At 52.3% G+C, this 13,998-nt stretch overlaps 2 protein-coding genes across 9 annotated transcripts in view; one reads left to right on the top strand and one right to left on the bottom strand.

The window, feature by feature from the left end:
- Nucleotides 1-168: 168 nt before the first annotated feature.
- Nucleotides 169-4,790, bottom strand: Mst1 (macrophage stimulating 1). 2 transcript variants are annotated; one of them, XM_013117074.3, is made up of 18 exons: nucleotides 4,676-4,790; nucleotides 3,862-4,009; nucleotides 3,671-3,783; nucleotides 3,472-3,586; nucleotides 3,259-3,395; nucleotides 3,058-3,178; nucleotides 2,852-2,970; nucleotides 2,484-2,682; nucleotides 2,199-2,329; nucleotides 2,011-2,113; nucleotides 1,763-1,899; nucleotides 1,637-1,672; nucleotides 1,448-1,556; nucleotides 1,243-1,320; nucleotides 936-1,082; nucleotides 750-856; nucleotides 516-655; nucleotides 169-392 (listed from the first exon to the last, which is right to left on the bottom strand). In XM_013117074.3, exons 1-18 carry the CDS (start codon nucleotides 4,767-4,769, stop codon nucleotides 231-233), a joined length of 2,196 nt encoding a protein of 731 aa, XP_012972528.1. In that variant the 5' UTR covers nucleotides 4,770-4,790; the 3' UTR covers nucleotides 169-230. The 2 variants fall into 2 exon arrangements, with proteins under 2 accessions (XP_012972528.1, XP_005074975.2); XM_005074918.4 differs by having other exon boundaries at nucleotides 2,484-2,679.
- A 1,065-nt stretch (nucleotides 4,791-5,855) lies between these two features.
- The window catches only part of Rnf123 (ring finger protein 123), a 29,490-nt gene continuing 21,347 nt past the window's right edge, over nucleotides 5,856-13,998 (top strand). For 4 of the 7 annotated variants that reach the window (XR_005874884.1, XM_013117031.1, XM_013117030.1 and 1 more), the window contains exons 1-8: nucleotides 5,955-7,552; nucleotides 7,829-7,913; nucleotides 12,396-12,475; nucleotides 12,589-12,683; nucleotides 13,060-13,114; nucleotides 13,207-13,292; nucleotides 13,530-13,616; nucleotides 13,846-13,913. Coding sequence is in view for 6 of the 7 variants with exons in the window: in XM_013117031.1 (XP_012972485.1) it covers nucleotides 7,471-7,552; nucleotides 7,829-7,913; nucleotides 12,396-12,475; nucleotides 12,589-12,683; nucleotides 13,060-13,114; nucleotides 13,207-13,292; nucleotides 13,530-13,616; nucleotides 13,846-13,913 (638 nt within the window). In the remaining variant the exon portion in view is untranslated. The other 3 variants (XM_021229976.2, XM_040740183.1, XM_021229978.1) reach the window with 3 other exon arrangements.

Below are 13,998 nucleotides of genomic sequence, written 5' to 3'. Positions count from 1 at the left end.
AGTGCCTCTGGAAGATGCGTGACACCTACCCATCCACAGGACATGCATTTTGAAGTTGTTCCAGGATCAGAACACCTGGCCAAGTATGTACTGGTCTTAAACCACCACACCTCCTGTAAGGAGTCACCAGCTCAGTCCCTAGAAGCAGAGACTAAGAAGCACTTTATATAGAAAGAAAGGTTGTTTTATGTTTGAGAAGTCTTGCCATTCCTAAGGGATCAAAACCAGGCCTACTCCAGCTGCATGACCTTATTAATCCAGTCCACAAACACAGACACACGTGTGAAGATAGCTGGCCAGCGGGGCCGTGCACATACTCTGTTGGGGATTATAAGTCCCTCTAGGACCCAGCAGTCATGGGTATAGCAGGCAAGTGGTCCCCCGTAGTCACCCTGGCAGGTAGGAGAACTGGTGAAGGCTCTGGACCTTGGCAGTGACTAACTTCCCCCAACCCTCACCCCCTCGGTAATCAAATAGTATAGTTCCATCCCCCAAGTCCTTGTCTGACTACTGACCTCACAAGCCCCTGTAGGAACCAGCAATCCCTCAGTGCATATCTCACTCTCTTGTACATGTCCTCGGTGCTTCACGTTACATTCCTGGTTGGAGATGACCCTCATCGAGGCCACATGCAAGACTGTGTTATTGCTTGTACCTGGAATGAGGAGAATGAGGAGAGGACCCTGAGCCAACACCAGTGCTTGGCCATCCTGGCCTGCAACAATCCAGTCTATGCACTGTGCTCTTACCTGTGGATTCACCCCAGCCTGCAATCTCACACTTGGTCCCTGGAGGTACCACATACTGCTCAGGAGGCAGGCAAATCCGGGCCACGTGATGGTTCAGGATCACAGGTCTTTAGCAGGAAAGGATTATTCAGAACCTATGGCCACAGGGCCAGCCCCAGCTCACGCCCTCTCCGCCTGTCCACATACCTCTCCAGCTTGAGCAGAACAAGCTGGGAGCCTGCAGGTCCACACACGGCCTTGGCCACTGAGACCCTTTGCAGGTTAGCCTCTCCAGGCCGTGGGTTCTGGTTGATTGTACCCAACCATACCTCGTATCCTGTGAGAGGTTCATGGCTGCGAGGAAGAGACCGCTAAGCCATTTCCAGGCAGCTGCCCAGTTTGTTTTGCTTGTCCGCTTTCTTAGGGGAAGCGGCTGGGGTGGTGGGGACAATGAAGGGAGAGGTGGATGAAGGTAAGCTGGGAAACCCGGTCCCTAAACCCAAGGGAGGCTCACCATGACCAGACGCATTGCCGGGCAGTCAGAACCCACTGCTCCTTCACTAGGGACCCTCCACAGAAATGCTGGCCCTGTCTAGAGGAGTAGATTAGGAGGAGTGGCAGTGAGTCCTGGGACATATGCTACACCTCCATCCTCTGCTGGCACCACCACAGAGTGTACAGCCTCCGGTCCTTTCTTGAGATAAGCACTTAGGCCTCACCGGTTACGCAAACTGACTGTCCACGGTGAGTTCCCAGGATGGCCTCCCACCACACGAAGTTTGTTTCTCTTGTCAACCCTCTTGCCACACTTTTCAAACTGCACCTGGACTGGGGGATGGGGCAGGATGAAATCTTCAGTGAGGGTCAAGTTCAAAGAAGCTGTACCCGCAACTGGCCCAAGCCTGTACCTGGGGGGTCCAGGATGGATGGTGGCTGGTCATCATCTATAAGACCAAGTTCATACAGGTTAAGGGTGCCAGTCTTTGGAGGTGACATCTAAAGCCCAGCCAAGGGGAAGAGTCTTCAGCACTCACCACAGCGTTGTAGGGCACAGTAGTCAAACAGGGTTGCTGGATCCGAAGTATAACACCAGGGTCCGTGGCTGTCCCCATCTGGGTTCCGGCAGAAGTTTGCCTCCAGTCCGGCCTGGGGTGCTGAGGTGGGTGTGAATCTAGGGGGTGGCCCATAGCAGGCCAGTCAGATCCTCTTCAGGCTCACATACAAGATGCCAAGGCATTTGCCCTACGGTTGAATCCAATCTGGGTTGTGGGCGCACACTCACTGCGGCTTGTGTGGTGTCTCCGCGGACCAGTGCTGGCACTGAACGCCCTTGCGGGTTTTGCTGACCAAGCCGCGATACTGTTCACCTGAGCCGTGGTAGCAGCCTGCATTGGGTGGGCAAGGGCGGCGGTCAGCCCTAGGCTCGCTTCCTGATTCCCGCCCCAGCTCTGCCTCCAGCTCCAGACTCACCCTCGGGCACCACTTCCTCCGTACAGCGTGGGATCTGGTAGCAAAAGGCCACTCGCAAGCCAGGTCGCGATGTGAAGCACCAAGGCGCCTCGGAGCCGTCAGGATTCCGGCAGAAATTCTCCCGAAGGTCCCTGAGCAGGCACTTCCCTTATAGTGGATGGAGTCCCACCAAGCCCGCCAACTAGCCTGCAGCAGGCTGGAACTGGCTGACTCCGCCCCTGGTTCGCACCTTCCCATAGACCCCGCCCCCACCCACAGGAGCACTTTTCTGGCCTGTCACCTCACTTGCAATCGTATTTCTCCGGCACAAAGCGGTGCTGGTGTGGGCTCTGTGCATCCCAGCGCTGGCAGGGCACACCCGCAGAGGTGGTGTTGGTTGTGCCTCGATAGTCTTCGCCTTTCCCGCGGAAGCAATTCAAAGTCTTGCCCTTGTTGCGCCTGGGTGACTTGGATCCTTTGATGGTGGGTGGAGGGTTGGGCCCTGCTGGAAGGCTGAAATTGGAGCTGCGCTTGCCTGCTGTCGAGGGTGTCTGGTACTCACTCGGCAGGCTTTGCTCACTACATATGCCTGACTTCTCTAATGCCTCTCCCAGTTGAGCCTCGCCTGCCAGTTTTTGCCAAATTACTTCCTAGGCCCTGTCCCTGCAGCCTACCGCAACTGGGAAGATCGCAGAATTCTCGTTCGATATCCGGGTCTGTGGTGTAGCACCAGGGCCGCTCAGATCCATCCGGATTACGACAATAGTTGTCATTCAGAGCTTTGTCGAGGAACCTGGGGGTAGTAACAAGACCCTGGGACGCAGGCCCCGCCCCGGTAGGGTTGAGCCCCACCCTCAGCATAAGGTCTCTGCCTACATACTTGTCAGGCTGAAAAGGGTGAGCGTGAGGGTGCTGCAGGTCCCAGCGTTGACACTCGCGTCCCGACTCTGTAACGTCTACCTCGCCACGGTAATCCTCGCCGTTGCACCACATGCAAACAGCTGGAAACAAGGGACCAGTGTGTTTCCGGGCCAGAGCAAGTCCACCCCTCCCTCCCCTAGTCTTGACCCCAGCGGCTCACCCTCCCTGCAGGATTTGATGCCACAGCTCTGGAACCGCACACTGGGGTTTGTTGTGTAACACCAGGGACCTCTGGAGTCCCCATCAGGGTTTCGACAGAAGTTCTCTTCCAGGCCATTCTTTGGTGTGGGCGTATACCTGTAGGCAGAGAACCTCACTACATTGCATGCTGGGGGAATTCTGCTTCAGGCCTAGCAGCAATGTTTTGTCTCACTTGTGATCATTGGGAAACCTGCGGCTCCAAGCTTGGCAGAGAAGGCCATCAGCTGTCCTGGCCACAGTGCCTCGGTAGCTGACCCCGTTGTCCATAATGCAGGTTCGTACATAGTCTGGAAGCAAGAGAGGAAACATCAGCAGGGGCTGAGGCTTCACAGCCCTTACTACTCATCCTGTCCCTCCTCACCCCCACTTGCCTTTCTTCTGGAAAAGAGCACACAGACTTGAATGGTGTAGCTGCGTGTGGGGTGAGTGTTGAGTCCATGGCAGTAACTGGCAGCCATGGCTACTCAGGTTGTAGTGGAAGGCTCTGGGGAGCAGACACAAGGTTAGCTGGCCACCCAGATTCGCATACCCTCATCCATACCCCGGCTACTTAGCCGCCCACCGACAGTCCAGAAGGGGACCACAGCGCCGTGCACACTCCTCAGCATCTGCCACGTCCTCCTGCCATGGTCCTGGCACCGCAGTATGAAGGAGGTTCTTTAACTCTTTGCCCTGGAGCAGCTGGAAGTCATTCAGTGGTGAGCGTTGCCCTGTGGGATAGGCACGGGAAAATGACTGGCATGTCAGTATTTGTGTTTTAACAATCCTATGTTTTGTTCATTAGGGGCTCAAATACAAGGTCTTTGGTGTGGGCTTTGTGTGTCTTTTCAAGGGTCAACCTAATCCCCTCACATCCCTGGAGCTGGGGAGGCAGGGCCAGACAGTGACTATCACTAGTGTGTTAGGCCGGCCTGGCGTGGGGCTCAGGTCTAACACATTCACTCCATGAGGATTTGGGTGATGGGGTTTGCCCTCTGACACTTGCCCCATCCCATCCCTCAAATGAGACTGCATGGTCTCAGAGAGGAGAGAAGACACTATCAAGGGAAGTTCCATCTTCAGCTTTCTGACTCCCAAGTCTGGGCCTTTGCCAGTATAAACGCTTGTGTTAAGCTATAGTGCTAGGCTAGGCTTAGGAACCTTGCCTTCTGTGCTGTGCCTCTGTGGCCCATGACTGCCTCAGTGCTACAACATGCTTTCCAATGTAGGCCTGGTCAGACTGTGTGTCTGAATTCCCAAGCTTTCTAACTCTCCTCAGCAGGCCAAGGTCACTGATCCCTGCCCAATAGAAGAGCAAACTCTTGATGGGAATAGGCATATGGACCTGGGGTGAACTCCCTGAAAGGCAAACAGGGGTCAGGGTGGGAGACACTCACCAAGAGCCCTCGAACACTGTGTCAGAAGCAGCAAAAGTGGGAACCACCCCATACTCACAGCTGGAGGCTGCACTGTGACCCACCGCAGCCCCATCCCGGAAATTGTGAAATGTGTCCCTACAGGATTGGGTGGCTCTGGCTCCACACCCCCTCTCTGAACCTGCTTGGGCTTGACTGACACAGAGTGGCAGTTGCTAGGGTGAGGTCAGGCCTCAGGCTCTTGCCTCAAGTGCAAAGACCTTTTTAATGTAGCTAGATCCATCCCCGAGAAGCCTCTGTTTAGTAGGAAGGGCTTAGGAGGGTTCTTTGGGGACACATTAGGCATCCCCGAGGCAGAGCTCACCCCCCATGCAGTCACCACCCCAGCCAAGAGCACTCCTCTAGTCTTCCCACTGCTGTCTGTCCCTAGGGAGCATGTTGCTGCTGCAGCTGCACTGAAGTCCCCGGTGCCGGTCTCCCTATAGAGGTGTGCTGCACGGCACTGTAGTCAGACCATATGGGCGATTACGTTTTCAAAGTTAAAACTGATCTTTTTTCAATTACACTAGCCACATTTCAAGAATTCCAGGGACTACGGTGGTTGTGCTAAACTGAGGAACTGGTGTAGCATCCATCACTGCTGACGCTTCTATGCCCAAAGGCACTGCAAGCAGGAGCTGCCAAGATTCTCCAGCCTCTGTAGTATACTTTTCTGGGTCTCAGTTTCTCCCTATAATTTCCGCAACCCTAATGCTGCCTCGCCCCTTTCAAATTGCCTTATCAGTCAGTCCCAGCTGTAGGCTGGTCAGCCCACACCCCTAGCAGCAGATCCTAGGAGCGTTCACCGCCTCTTAGAAGTGTCATTCCAGGTAAGGTGAGCAAACCCTCTCATTGGATCTGGTGCGGGGACGGGGTGTGAGCCGGGGTGACAGGTAGCAAGTCTGCTGACAGAAGTGGCTTTTTAGGTATCCTAGGCTGCATGAGGGTCAGGCATCCAAGCAAGGTGGGCGTTGAGACAGGTGACCTAGGGACCACTAGAACTGCTACGGTAGGCATAGGAAAGGTGGGGAATCGGAAATAGTTGGACCTTCAAGCGAAACAGAGGGGAATACCTCGGTGGGAGTCGGGGGAGGGTTTTCTGGCAGCAAGGGCCTGTTGAGGTCTCTGTATATGCGCGTGCGCGGTTGGAGGAGCGGCGCGCGAGCGAGCGGGCACGCGGTTTGGCCCTAGACGGGTGCCGTAGTCGAAAAGCTGGGCGGATGTTGTGAGCCGGTCGCGGAGGCTGAGGCTGGGGGTGAGTGAGAGGCCGCCTGGCTGTGAGCCGGGCGGGTCCGGTGCCTCCCCTCGAGGCCCCGGGCCGATCCAGTGCGACAGTGCTTGCTACTGGGGGTACCGCGGCCTGTGGTATAGGACTCCCGGCGGGAACTGGCCTGACAGGTCCTCCGGAGCTTGGGGCCAGGCGGGGGCGACCTGGGGGAGCATGCGCTGCCCTTGGCGTCCTTGGCCACTGAGACCTAGTCGGTTCGGTTCCGAGCCCGAATATCTTGGGAGGGCTGGGCATAATGGAGTGGCAAGGGAGCCTGGGGGCAGGCGCAGGTTCCGCCTCTATATCCCCTACACCTGACACCCAGAATGGGTGTCTGGAAGGTTGGCTTCCAGTTCTTAATAACTGCGTCCAATAAGTCCTGCAATCGTTCCGATATAAGGGGGACTGGTTTTGGATGTCCATCGAGGGGCTCCGGAGGGACGCCCAGCAGCAGAATCACCTTCCCGAGCCTGGCATGATGCAGGCAGGCAAGGGTTTGTGGCGAGAGCTGAGGGCATGCTTGGGGTGCGGTAAGAGTGGGCTGCAGAAAGGAAATGCTGGCTCAGGAAGTGACTAAAGGCCAAGCTCTGGACAGCGCTAGTACAACTTTGTGGGCCGGTGGTGATGGCACGCCTGTGCCTTACAGTTTAGTACACTCACGTGTGGTCGCTGAACTTTTGAAACTGAAATTTTCAGTTTTTAACTTTGTAAACTTAACCACTCTTGTCTCCTGACTACAGTGTTGTGCAGCACACATCTATAGTGAGGCCGGCACCAGAGACTTGGTGTAGTTTCTGGAGCAGCTGCAGCTACATAAGGAATCGACAGTGGCAGGAAGACCAATGGAGTGATCTTGGCTAGGGTGGTGATTGCATAGGATAGAAGGGTGTGTGGTGTGTGTGTGTGTGTGTATGTGTGTGTGTGTGTGTGTGTGTGTACAAGCTAGTGAGACTAGGTAAGAAAAGAGAAGAAACTTGGGCTAAATAAGGCCTCTCTCATCTATTACTCTTTTGGGGAGTAAGAGGGACTTGTGGCTGCAGGTGGCCAGTCTGGTCTATACTTGGGAATACGGTATAGGATCTTGTCTTCTGAATATGAGCCGGACTCCACGACTAAGGCAGATGTAGGGGTTTTTACTCTAGGCCACCTCTCTTTGGACATGTTGACCTGATTTCCCCAGAGCCAGGGCATTTAGCTATATGGTTCAACAAACACACTTTGCATCTGGTCTCTGCTAGGTCCTGCATGGGCTCTGAGACAGTATGGGACATAGTATCCCTGGCATCAGCCTAGATCCCATTTAACTTCCTTTGTGGGAAGCTGGGAGCCTTTGCTTACCCCTGCCCTAGGTTAGGATGTGTGTGAATGTGTGTGGTTCAGTCTCACCTGCTCCCAAGCCTTCCTACCATTGCAGGACTGAGGTCTGTGTGGCCTTTGACTAGCCTGGAGTAGATTCACTCTGCATCTGGCTCAGCCTCCAGGACCACTGACTGCCCATGAGTGATGAAAGATGGCATCCAAGGGGGCCGGCATGTCTTTTTCCCGAAAGAGCTATAGGCTGACCTCAGATGCTGAGAAGTCCAGGGTCACAGGTAAGGGCTGGCAGGGCAGGGAGGATGCTTTCTGTATTGGGGGAAGGAGAGGGGAGGGACAGATGCAGCAAGGACCCAGGTCTAGCAGAACTTGGGCCTTTCAGTACCCCTTGTTCCTGTGACTAGATCTTCACCAGCACCCATGGAGACGTACACCCAGTGTGGTTGCTCTTCTGAGCCTTGTGGCTGGCCAAAGACTGGCTGTCTGTGGGAACAGTAGGGACCAAGAGCTGTTCTGACCACTGCCTCTTTTCTGTCTTCTGATCTGTGACCCAGGCATTGTGCAGGAGAAACTACTGGATGACTATCTGTACCGCATCTTTTCCTCTCCTGACCACGGGCCCCCTGCAGCCAGCAGCAGGTACGGTTGGGTGTGTAACCCCAGTCCTCTCTGCTGGGCCTGGTCCAAGACTGGAAACTGCAGTTATGAGGAAGGGCAGCCTGGCTTGGGTTCTGTTCTCACTGTTCCCTGCTGAAACCTGTGGGAGTCTGCCCTCTGGACAGTGTTCCTCTCTAGACAGAGCTAGCTCCTTCCTTCTGAGGATCCAGCAAAGGGTTCGTGTGTACTTGACCTCCCTAATGCTCAGAATCTGGCCATATCCGTATTTCTCTATACCTCTGCTCTGCCCTGGCCACTTGTAGCCTCTGCCTGAACTTAGCTTAGAAACCTGGGTTGGATACATTTATGTTTAGTCTGATAAAAGTTACAAGTAGCAGAAACTTCAAAACAAATAGAACCCCTCTTCTCTTGTTAGTTAAATGTGGCCATTTAAATGTGATCACTTTCTGGTTTCTTTATCTTATAATGTACGTTCAGATTCTACAGAATAGCAAACTTAAAACCTGAGCGCTATGGAAAAAAAAATGTTTCGAAGGGTGGTGACTCATGAATGTAACCCCAACACTTCGGCCCCTGAAAGGCAGGAGGACCCAAGTTAAAGACAAAAGGAGAGGAAACACTGTTTTCCTATTATTGTGTAATAATTGAAACAAAGTAAACTGTGCTTTTTTTTTTTCAAGATGAAAGTTGCTTTTGTTTTTGTTTTTGAGACTGGGTGCCCCTGTGTAAGACAGGTTGGCCTGGAACTTTCAATTTAGACCAAGTGCCCTGGAACTTGGAGGGAGCAGGGGTTCCTGCCTCCACCACCTAAGTATTCAGATTATAGTGCTACCAGGCCCATAGTGCCACTACACTCTGCATCGTGTGTGTGTGTGTGTGTGTGTGTGTGTGTATAAAACCTGTGAAACAATCACCAGCATCAAACTAATAAACATATTCTTCACTTCTAAATGTTATGAAAATTATGTTATATTTTGGTTTTTGTTTTGAGGCTGGTTCTCTCTTTGTAGCTCTGGATATCTTGGCACTCACTATATAGACCAAGCTGGCCTTGAACTCACAGAGATCTGCCTGTTTTCTGCCCAGCTTTAGAATTCTAACTTTTGTTTTGTTTGGTTTTTAATCTTTTTCAAGACAAGGTTTCTCTGTGTAGCCTTGGCTGTCCTGGAACTCACTCTATAGAGCAGACTAGCCTCAAACTCAGACACCTACTTGCCTTTGCTTCCCAAGTGCTGGGTTTAAAGACACACACCACCACTGTCTGGCTAGAATTCTATTTTTGTCATCATGTTTATTCCGTAACTATTTTCCATATTATGGATTGATTTTGGTGGGCATCTTTTAGGGTCAGAGTTCTTCCATGGCCTATACCACTATGCTCATTTGGAAGGCACTTTTGCCTGTGTAAATATACTGTGAGGGTGCCCATGGATGGCTAAACTATTTGACCTGCAATTACTTTTTTTTTAAAGTGATTTTGTGGGGCAGTGGTAGTGAACACCTTTAATCTCAGCACTTGGAAGGCAGACCCTGAGTTTGAGGCTAGCCTCGTCTACAAAGTGAGTTCTAGGACAGTCAGGAAACCCTGTCCAGAATCTTTTTTTTTTTTTTTTTTTTGCTATACAGCCCAGGCTGTCGACAAATTGATGAGTTTTCTGCCTTAGCTTCCCAGGTGATGGGAATACAGGCACCATGCCTATTCTGCAATCTCTTTTAAGACTATTGTCAACTGAGCCAGGTGGTGGTGGTGCATGCCTGTAATCCCAGCACTCAGGAAGCAGAGGTAGGCAGATCTCTGTGAGTTCAAAGCCGGCCTGGTCTACAGAGGGAGTTCTAGGACAGCTACACAGACAGACCCTATCTCGAAAAACAAAAACAAAGAAAAACAAACAAAAAGGACTATTGCCAGCTTAATTTATTTATGGGATCATTTATATTTTTCCTGCTATGAAGTATGGATGTCCCTACCTGTGTGTTCCCTGGACCATGTGGTTGTGCTGTTTTTCATGATCTTTACTCTTTGGGAAACCCAAGAGACAGCCTTATTACTGTTCTATTTAAATAGCAGGGTGGTCAGCAAGTTCCTGCTCCTGTCCACCTTCACTCTGGCTCTAATCCTGGCTTCTTCCCAGGACCATCTGATTCCTACCCCATGTGACCAATAGCAGATGCTGCTGCTAGTGCTGTGGTCACCAGAAGGCTGGGCCATCAGTGACTTGGTTGTGGAGATGTAGGATTCTAGGCTAGGACCTGGGAAATCCTAGAAAGGGCAGGCAAGGGTTTGCCAAGTGGGCAGTGCCTCAGTGGAGGCTGTGTCAGAGCAGCTGCCCAAAGCTATGTGTTGTGTGCTGATGGCATAGGCTCAGAGAGTACCCCTCCTAAATCATGGGCCTGCAACGATGGCTTTTGAAGAAGTTTCCTTTAGACTATTCAGACATAGAATTGCCTCCAGTCTTCCTTGTTACTGGTCCAGTAACTGTTGCTGGCTCCTGACCTTGGCCTAGGGCTCAGAAAGGGGGTGAGGGGTCTTTGTAAATTGCCATCTCCTGCAGTTTGGGCTCAGTCCTGTCTTACAGGAGGAAAGCATGTGGTCTGTGAACCTGGGTCATAGCTACTCGGTAGGAGTTGATGCTTTGGCTCATCTGTGACCCTTCTAGAGCCTACTGGTTTTAGGCAGAGAGCAGAGTGGGTACTAAGATTAGAGGAGGAGGAACAGGTGCTGCCAGTCTGGGACCTGGATCCAGATGGACAGTAGACCTCTGCTCTGCCAAGTCCTGCTGGTTGTTAATTCCTTGCCTGCTATTCTTAGGAGTTGAGCTCAGGTCAGGTCTCCCCACCCCCACCTCATCCCCACACATACCAGGGTGTCGTGTGGCCCAGTCTGGTCTCAAACTTGCAGTTTTCCTGCCTCAGCCTCCTGGGTGCTGGTACTAGATGTATGTGCAACCATGGTCAACCTGATAGGACCTTTAACTTGGGGCACGTGTGCTGAGAAGATTGGGCAACCACCCAGACAAAAGATTGTGGGCAGATGGGCCATGTAGTCTTCTGGTCATCCAAAGACAGGAAGGTGTAGGATAGGGGCAGCCAGCCACTCAGAGGACTGAGTCCTTTGTACTTCAAGGGCGTGTCTGGTCAACATGGTCTCCCTTGGCTGAGTAGTGGGAAAGGTTGCTGCCAAAAGAACCATAGGTTTAGGGTTAAGGACTAGATTAGATAATCCTGGTGCAGGCCCACTGGGCAGCTGGCATTCCTCCCAGCCTCGTCTTCCAGCCAGAACTAACACAGATGCATTTGAGAAAGGGTAGGTTATGAGTTACAAGGCAGCATGGGCTTTTCGTGGGAATCTTCACATTTAAACAGACTGATATACAGCTGTTTTTTTCTTTTTTTGTTGTTACTGTTGTTTGTTTACAGATGAGGGAATTAAGATGTAGAGAGCTGGGGTGTGTGTACACACACAGAGTGCACTTAGAAGCACAGGGACGTGTGCACGTGGAGGCCAGGGGACAAACTGCCCTCCCAACCCTTAGACACTGCCCTCTGCTTTGTTTTTTAAACATGGTCTGGCCTGTCACAGCAATACCCCAGTCCCTGGTACCAACTTCTGTCTTACTTGGGTTTCTGTTGCTGTGAAGAGACACCATGACCACAGCAACTCTTTTTGTAAAGATTTATTTATTTATTATGTATACCTCCAGGCCAGAAGAGGGCACACTATCCCATTATCAATGGTTGTGAGCCACCATATGGCTGCTGGGAATTGAACTCAGGACCTCTGGAAGAGAGCCAGTGTTCTTAACTGCTAGGCCATCTCTCCAGCCTAGCAGTTTGTTTGTTTGTTTGTTTGTTTGTTTGTTGTTTTTTGTTTGTTGTTTTTTGAGGCAAAGTCTCTCACTGGTCAGGAACTTGCTATGTAGGCTAGTTGGTTCACCTGTTCACCTGTGAGACTCAGGGATCCCCCATTTCCTCTTCCCAGTGCTGACTAGTGCTGACTGTACACAAATACCATAACATCCAACTTTCTTTTCTTACCTGGATTTCACTCTGGTCCTTTTGGTGTTTCTCTGACTGTGAAGTCTCCCCAGCCTGAGGCCAATGATTTTTTATTTATTTATTTATTTATTTTTGGTTTTTTGAGACAGAGTTTCTCTGTATTGTTTTGGAGGCTGTCCTGGAACTCGCTCTGTAAACCAGGCTGACCTCAAACTCACAGAGATCCGCCTGCCTCTGCCTCCTGAGTGCTGGGATTAAAGGTGTGCGCCACCACCGCCTGGCTGATTTTTTATTTTGAAGCAGTCCTGAGGGATATGTGCTTGTAAGCTTTAGCTTAGTGACTCACACCATTTGTTAGCTTCCAGCTTATCAGAGTCTAGAACCAGGTAAGCCCTTCCTCCAGAGCTTAGCCAGCCACCCAGCAGAGCTCAGGGAAAAGGTGACAGGGGTTTGTTGTGTGGCTGATCTCCAGAGCTTGTGGGCCCCCAGCATCCTCTCACTCTCCAGGAAACCCCTGAACTTCCATAACCTGCCAGAGCGTGTGGAGCAGCTGCTTCAGGTGGACAGTGAAGATGAGGAGAGCCAGGGTATGAGGTGTTCTCCGGAGTGGGGTTGACAGAGTGGTGCTGAGTCCTGGAGTTCTCTGCTCTGTCTGGCAGACCCTCTGCCCTCCCTGAACTCACACATCTCCCCTTCTCAGGACAAGTTGAAGGGCGACTTGGGCCATCTACTGTGGTGCTAGACCACACAGGAGGCTTTGAGGGGCTTCTCCTTGTGGATGATGACCTCCTGGGGGTGAGTGAACGTGTATTGTGGGCCCCTAGTTCGTCTCCTTTTAACAGTCCCAAGCTCTCCTGATGCAGCCCTGTCCTCTGTGTTCACCCTGATGAAGTTAGTCATACACACGTCTTGACACTGCCCCAGACCATGGTGTCCTCAACCCTTAAGCCTTCCTGACGTAGCCGTGAGACCTTCATACAGTCACCACCTGAACCCCTTTCAGCAAAGCCCTGGGTGCCATCAGCTCCTGTCCCAGAAGCTCTTGACACGGATACAGTGTCTCCAGCCTCAGCCAGAACAGTGCAGTGTTGGCCTTGTAAACTTGTGCCACCGGTGCTAGCTCAGCTGGGGACGGGTGTGTGCTGGAGGGGAACCGTGCTTTTGTCCGCAGGTGATTGGGCACAGCAACTTTGGCACCATCCGTTCTACCACGTGCGTGTACAAAGGTGAGCTCACTCCAGGAGGCCCAGGGAGCAGGAGGGAAGCTGAGCAGGAAGCAGCCTTCCCTCACTGTCTGGGCTACCTCTGTGTTTTCTAGGGAAGTGGGTCTACGAGGTGCTCATCTCCTCCCAGGGGCTCATGCAGATTGGCTGGTGCACCATCAACTGCCGCTTTAACCAGGAGGTAGGCAGAGGGAGGGACTCTCCGGAGAGGTGTTGGGTTGCAGGCACCCTCAGAGCAGGAGCACCCCTAGACCCGCTCACGAGCTGGATCTGGGTTGCCCACTGAAGTGGGGATATGCTCCTTTGCGTACACATCACGCCCCTGCTCTAGGGCCATGAGGGCTCTCGGTTGGTAACTGGTGGGCTCTGGCCTGCCCTTACCCTTCTTTCCCAGACCTTACACGCAGTTCCTTCCTAGGAAGGGGTTGGAGATACACACAACTCCTATGCCTATGACGGGAACCGGGTGCGCAAATGGAATGTGACCACAACAAATTATGGCAAGGTGAGAGCTAGGCTTTGGTGGATCGCCGGCCCATAACCATCCCATAGCTTGTGGTCTGGAGCCACAGGCTAGCCATGAAGGACTTTAAGTACCAGGAAAGGGTCAGGGTTTGGAGACTCCTGTCTCCTTGTGGCTAGTCTTCCCTGGGTGGTTCTAGAAATGTAGCTGGGATGTGGATCAAGCAGGCTGCTATGCTTCTTCGTGTCTGTAAAGCTTCCTTTCACGACAGGCATGGGCAGCAGGGGACATCGTGAGCTGCCTGATTGATCTGGACGATGGTACTCTATCCTTTTGCCTGTGAGTCTCCTATCTACCTGCAGACCTGGCCAGGCTTCTCATTTCCTGCTCCCTCTAAGGGAGCCAGGCCAAGTTTAGTAAACCA

The sequence above is a fragment of the Mesocricetus auratus genome, unplaced genomic scaffold, assembly GCF_017639785.1.
Source record: "Mesocricetus auratus isolate SY011 unplaced genomic scaffold, BCM_Maur_2.0 Super-Scaffold_100691, whole genome shotgun sequence".
In the NCBI taxonomy this organism is placed as follows: Eukaryota; Metazoa; Chordata; class Mammalia; order Rodentia; family Cricetidae; genus Mesocricetus; species Mesocricetus auratus.
Note: the sequence above shows the minus strand (reverse complement) of the source record. Positions and strands in the feature narration are given on the sequence as shown.

Bases quoted from the DNA above. Each gene is read 5' to 3' on its own strand.
- Mst1 (XM_013117074.3), bottom strand. From the start codon at position 4,769: ATGGGGCTGCGGTGGGTCACAGTGCAGCCTCCAGCTGTGAGTATGGGG. The intron at 1,900-2,010 runs GTGAGTGTGCGC...GCCACCCCCTAG, and splicing joins GAGACACCACACAAGCCGCA to ATTCACACCCACCTCAGCAC. The intron at 656-749 runs GTAAGAGCACAG...TCCTCATTCCAG, and splicing joins AGGCTGGGGTGAATCCACAG to GTACAAGCAATAACACAGTC.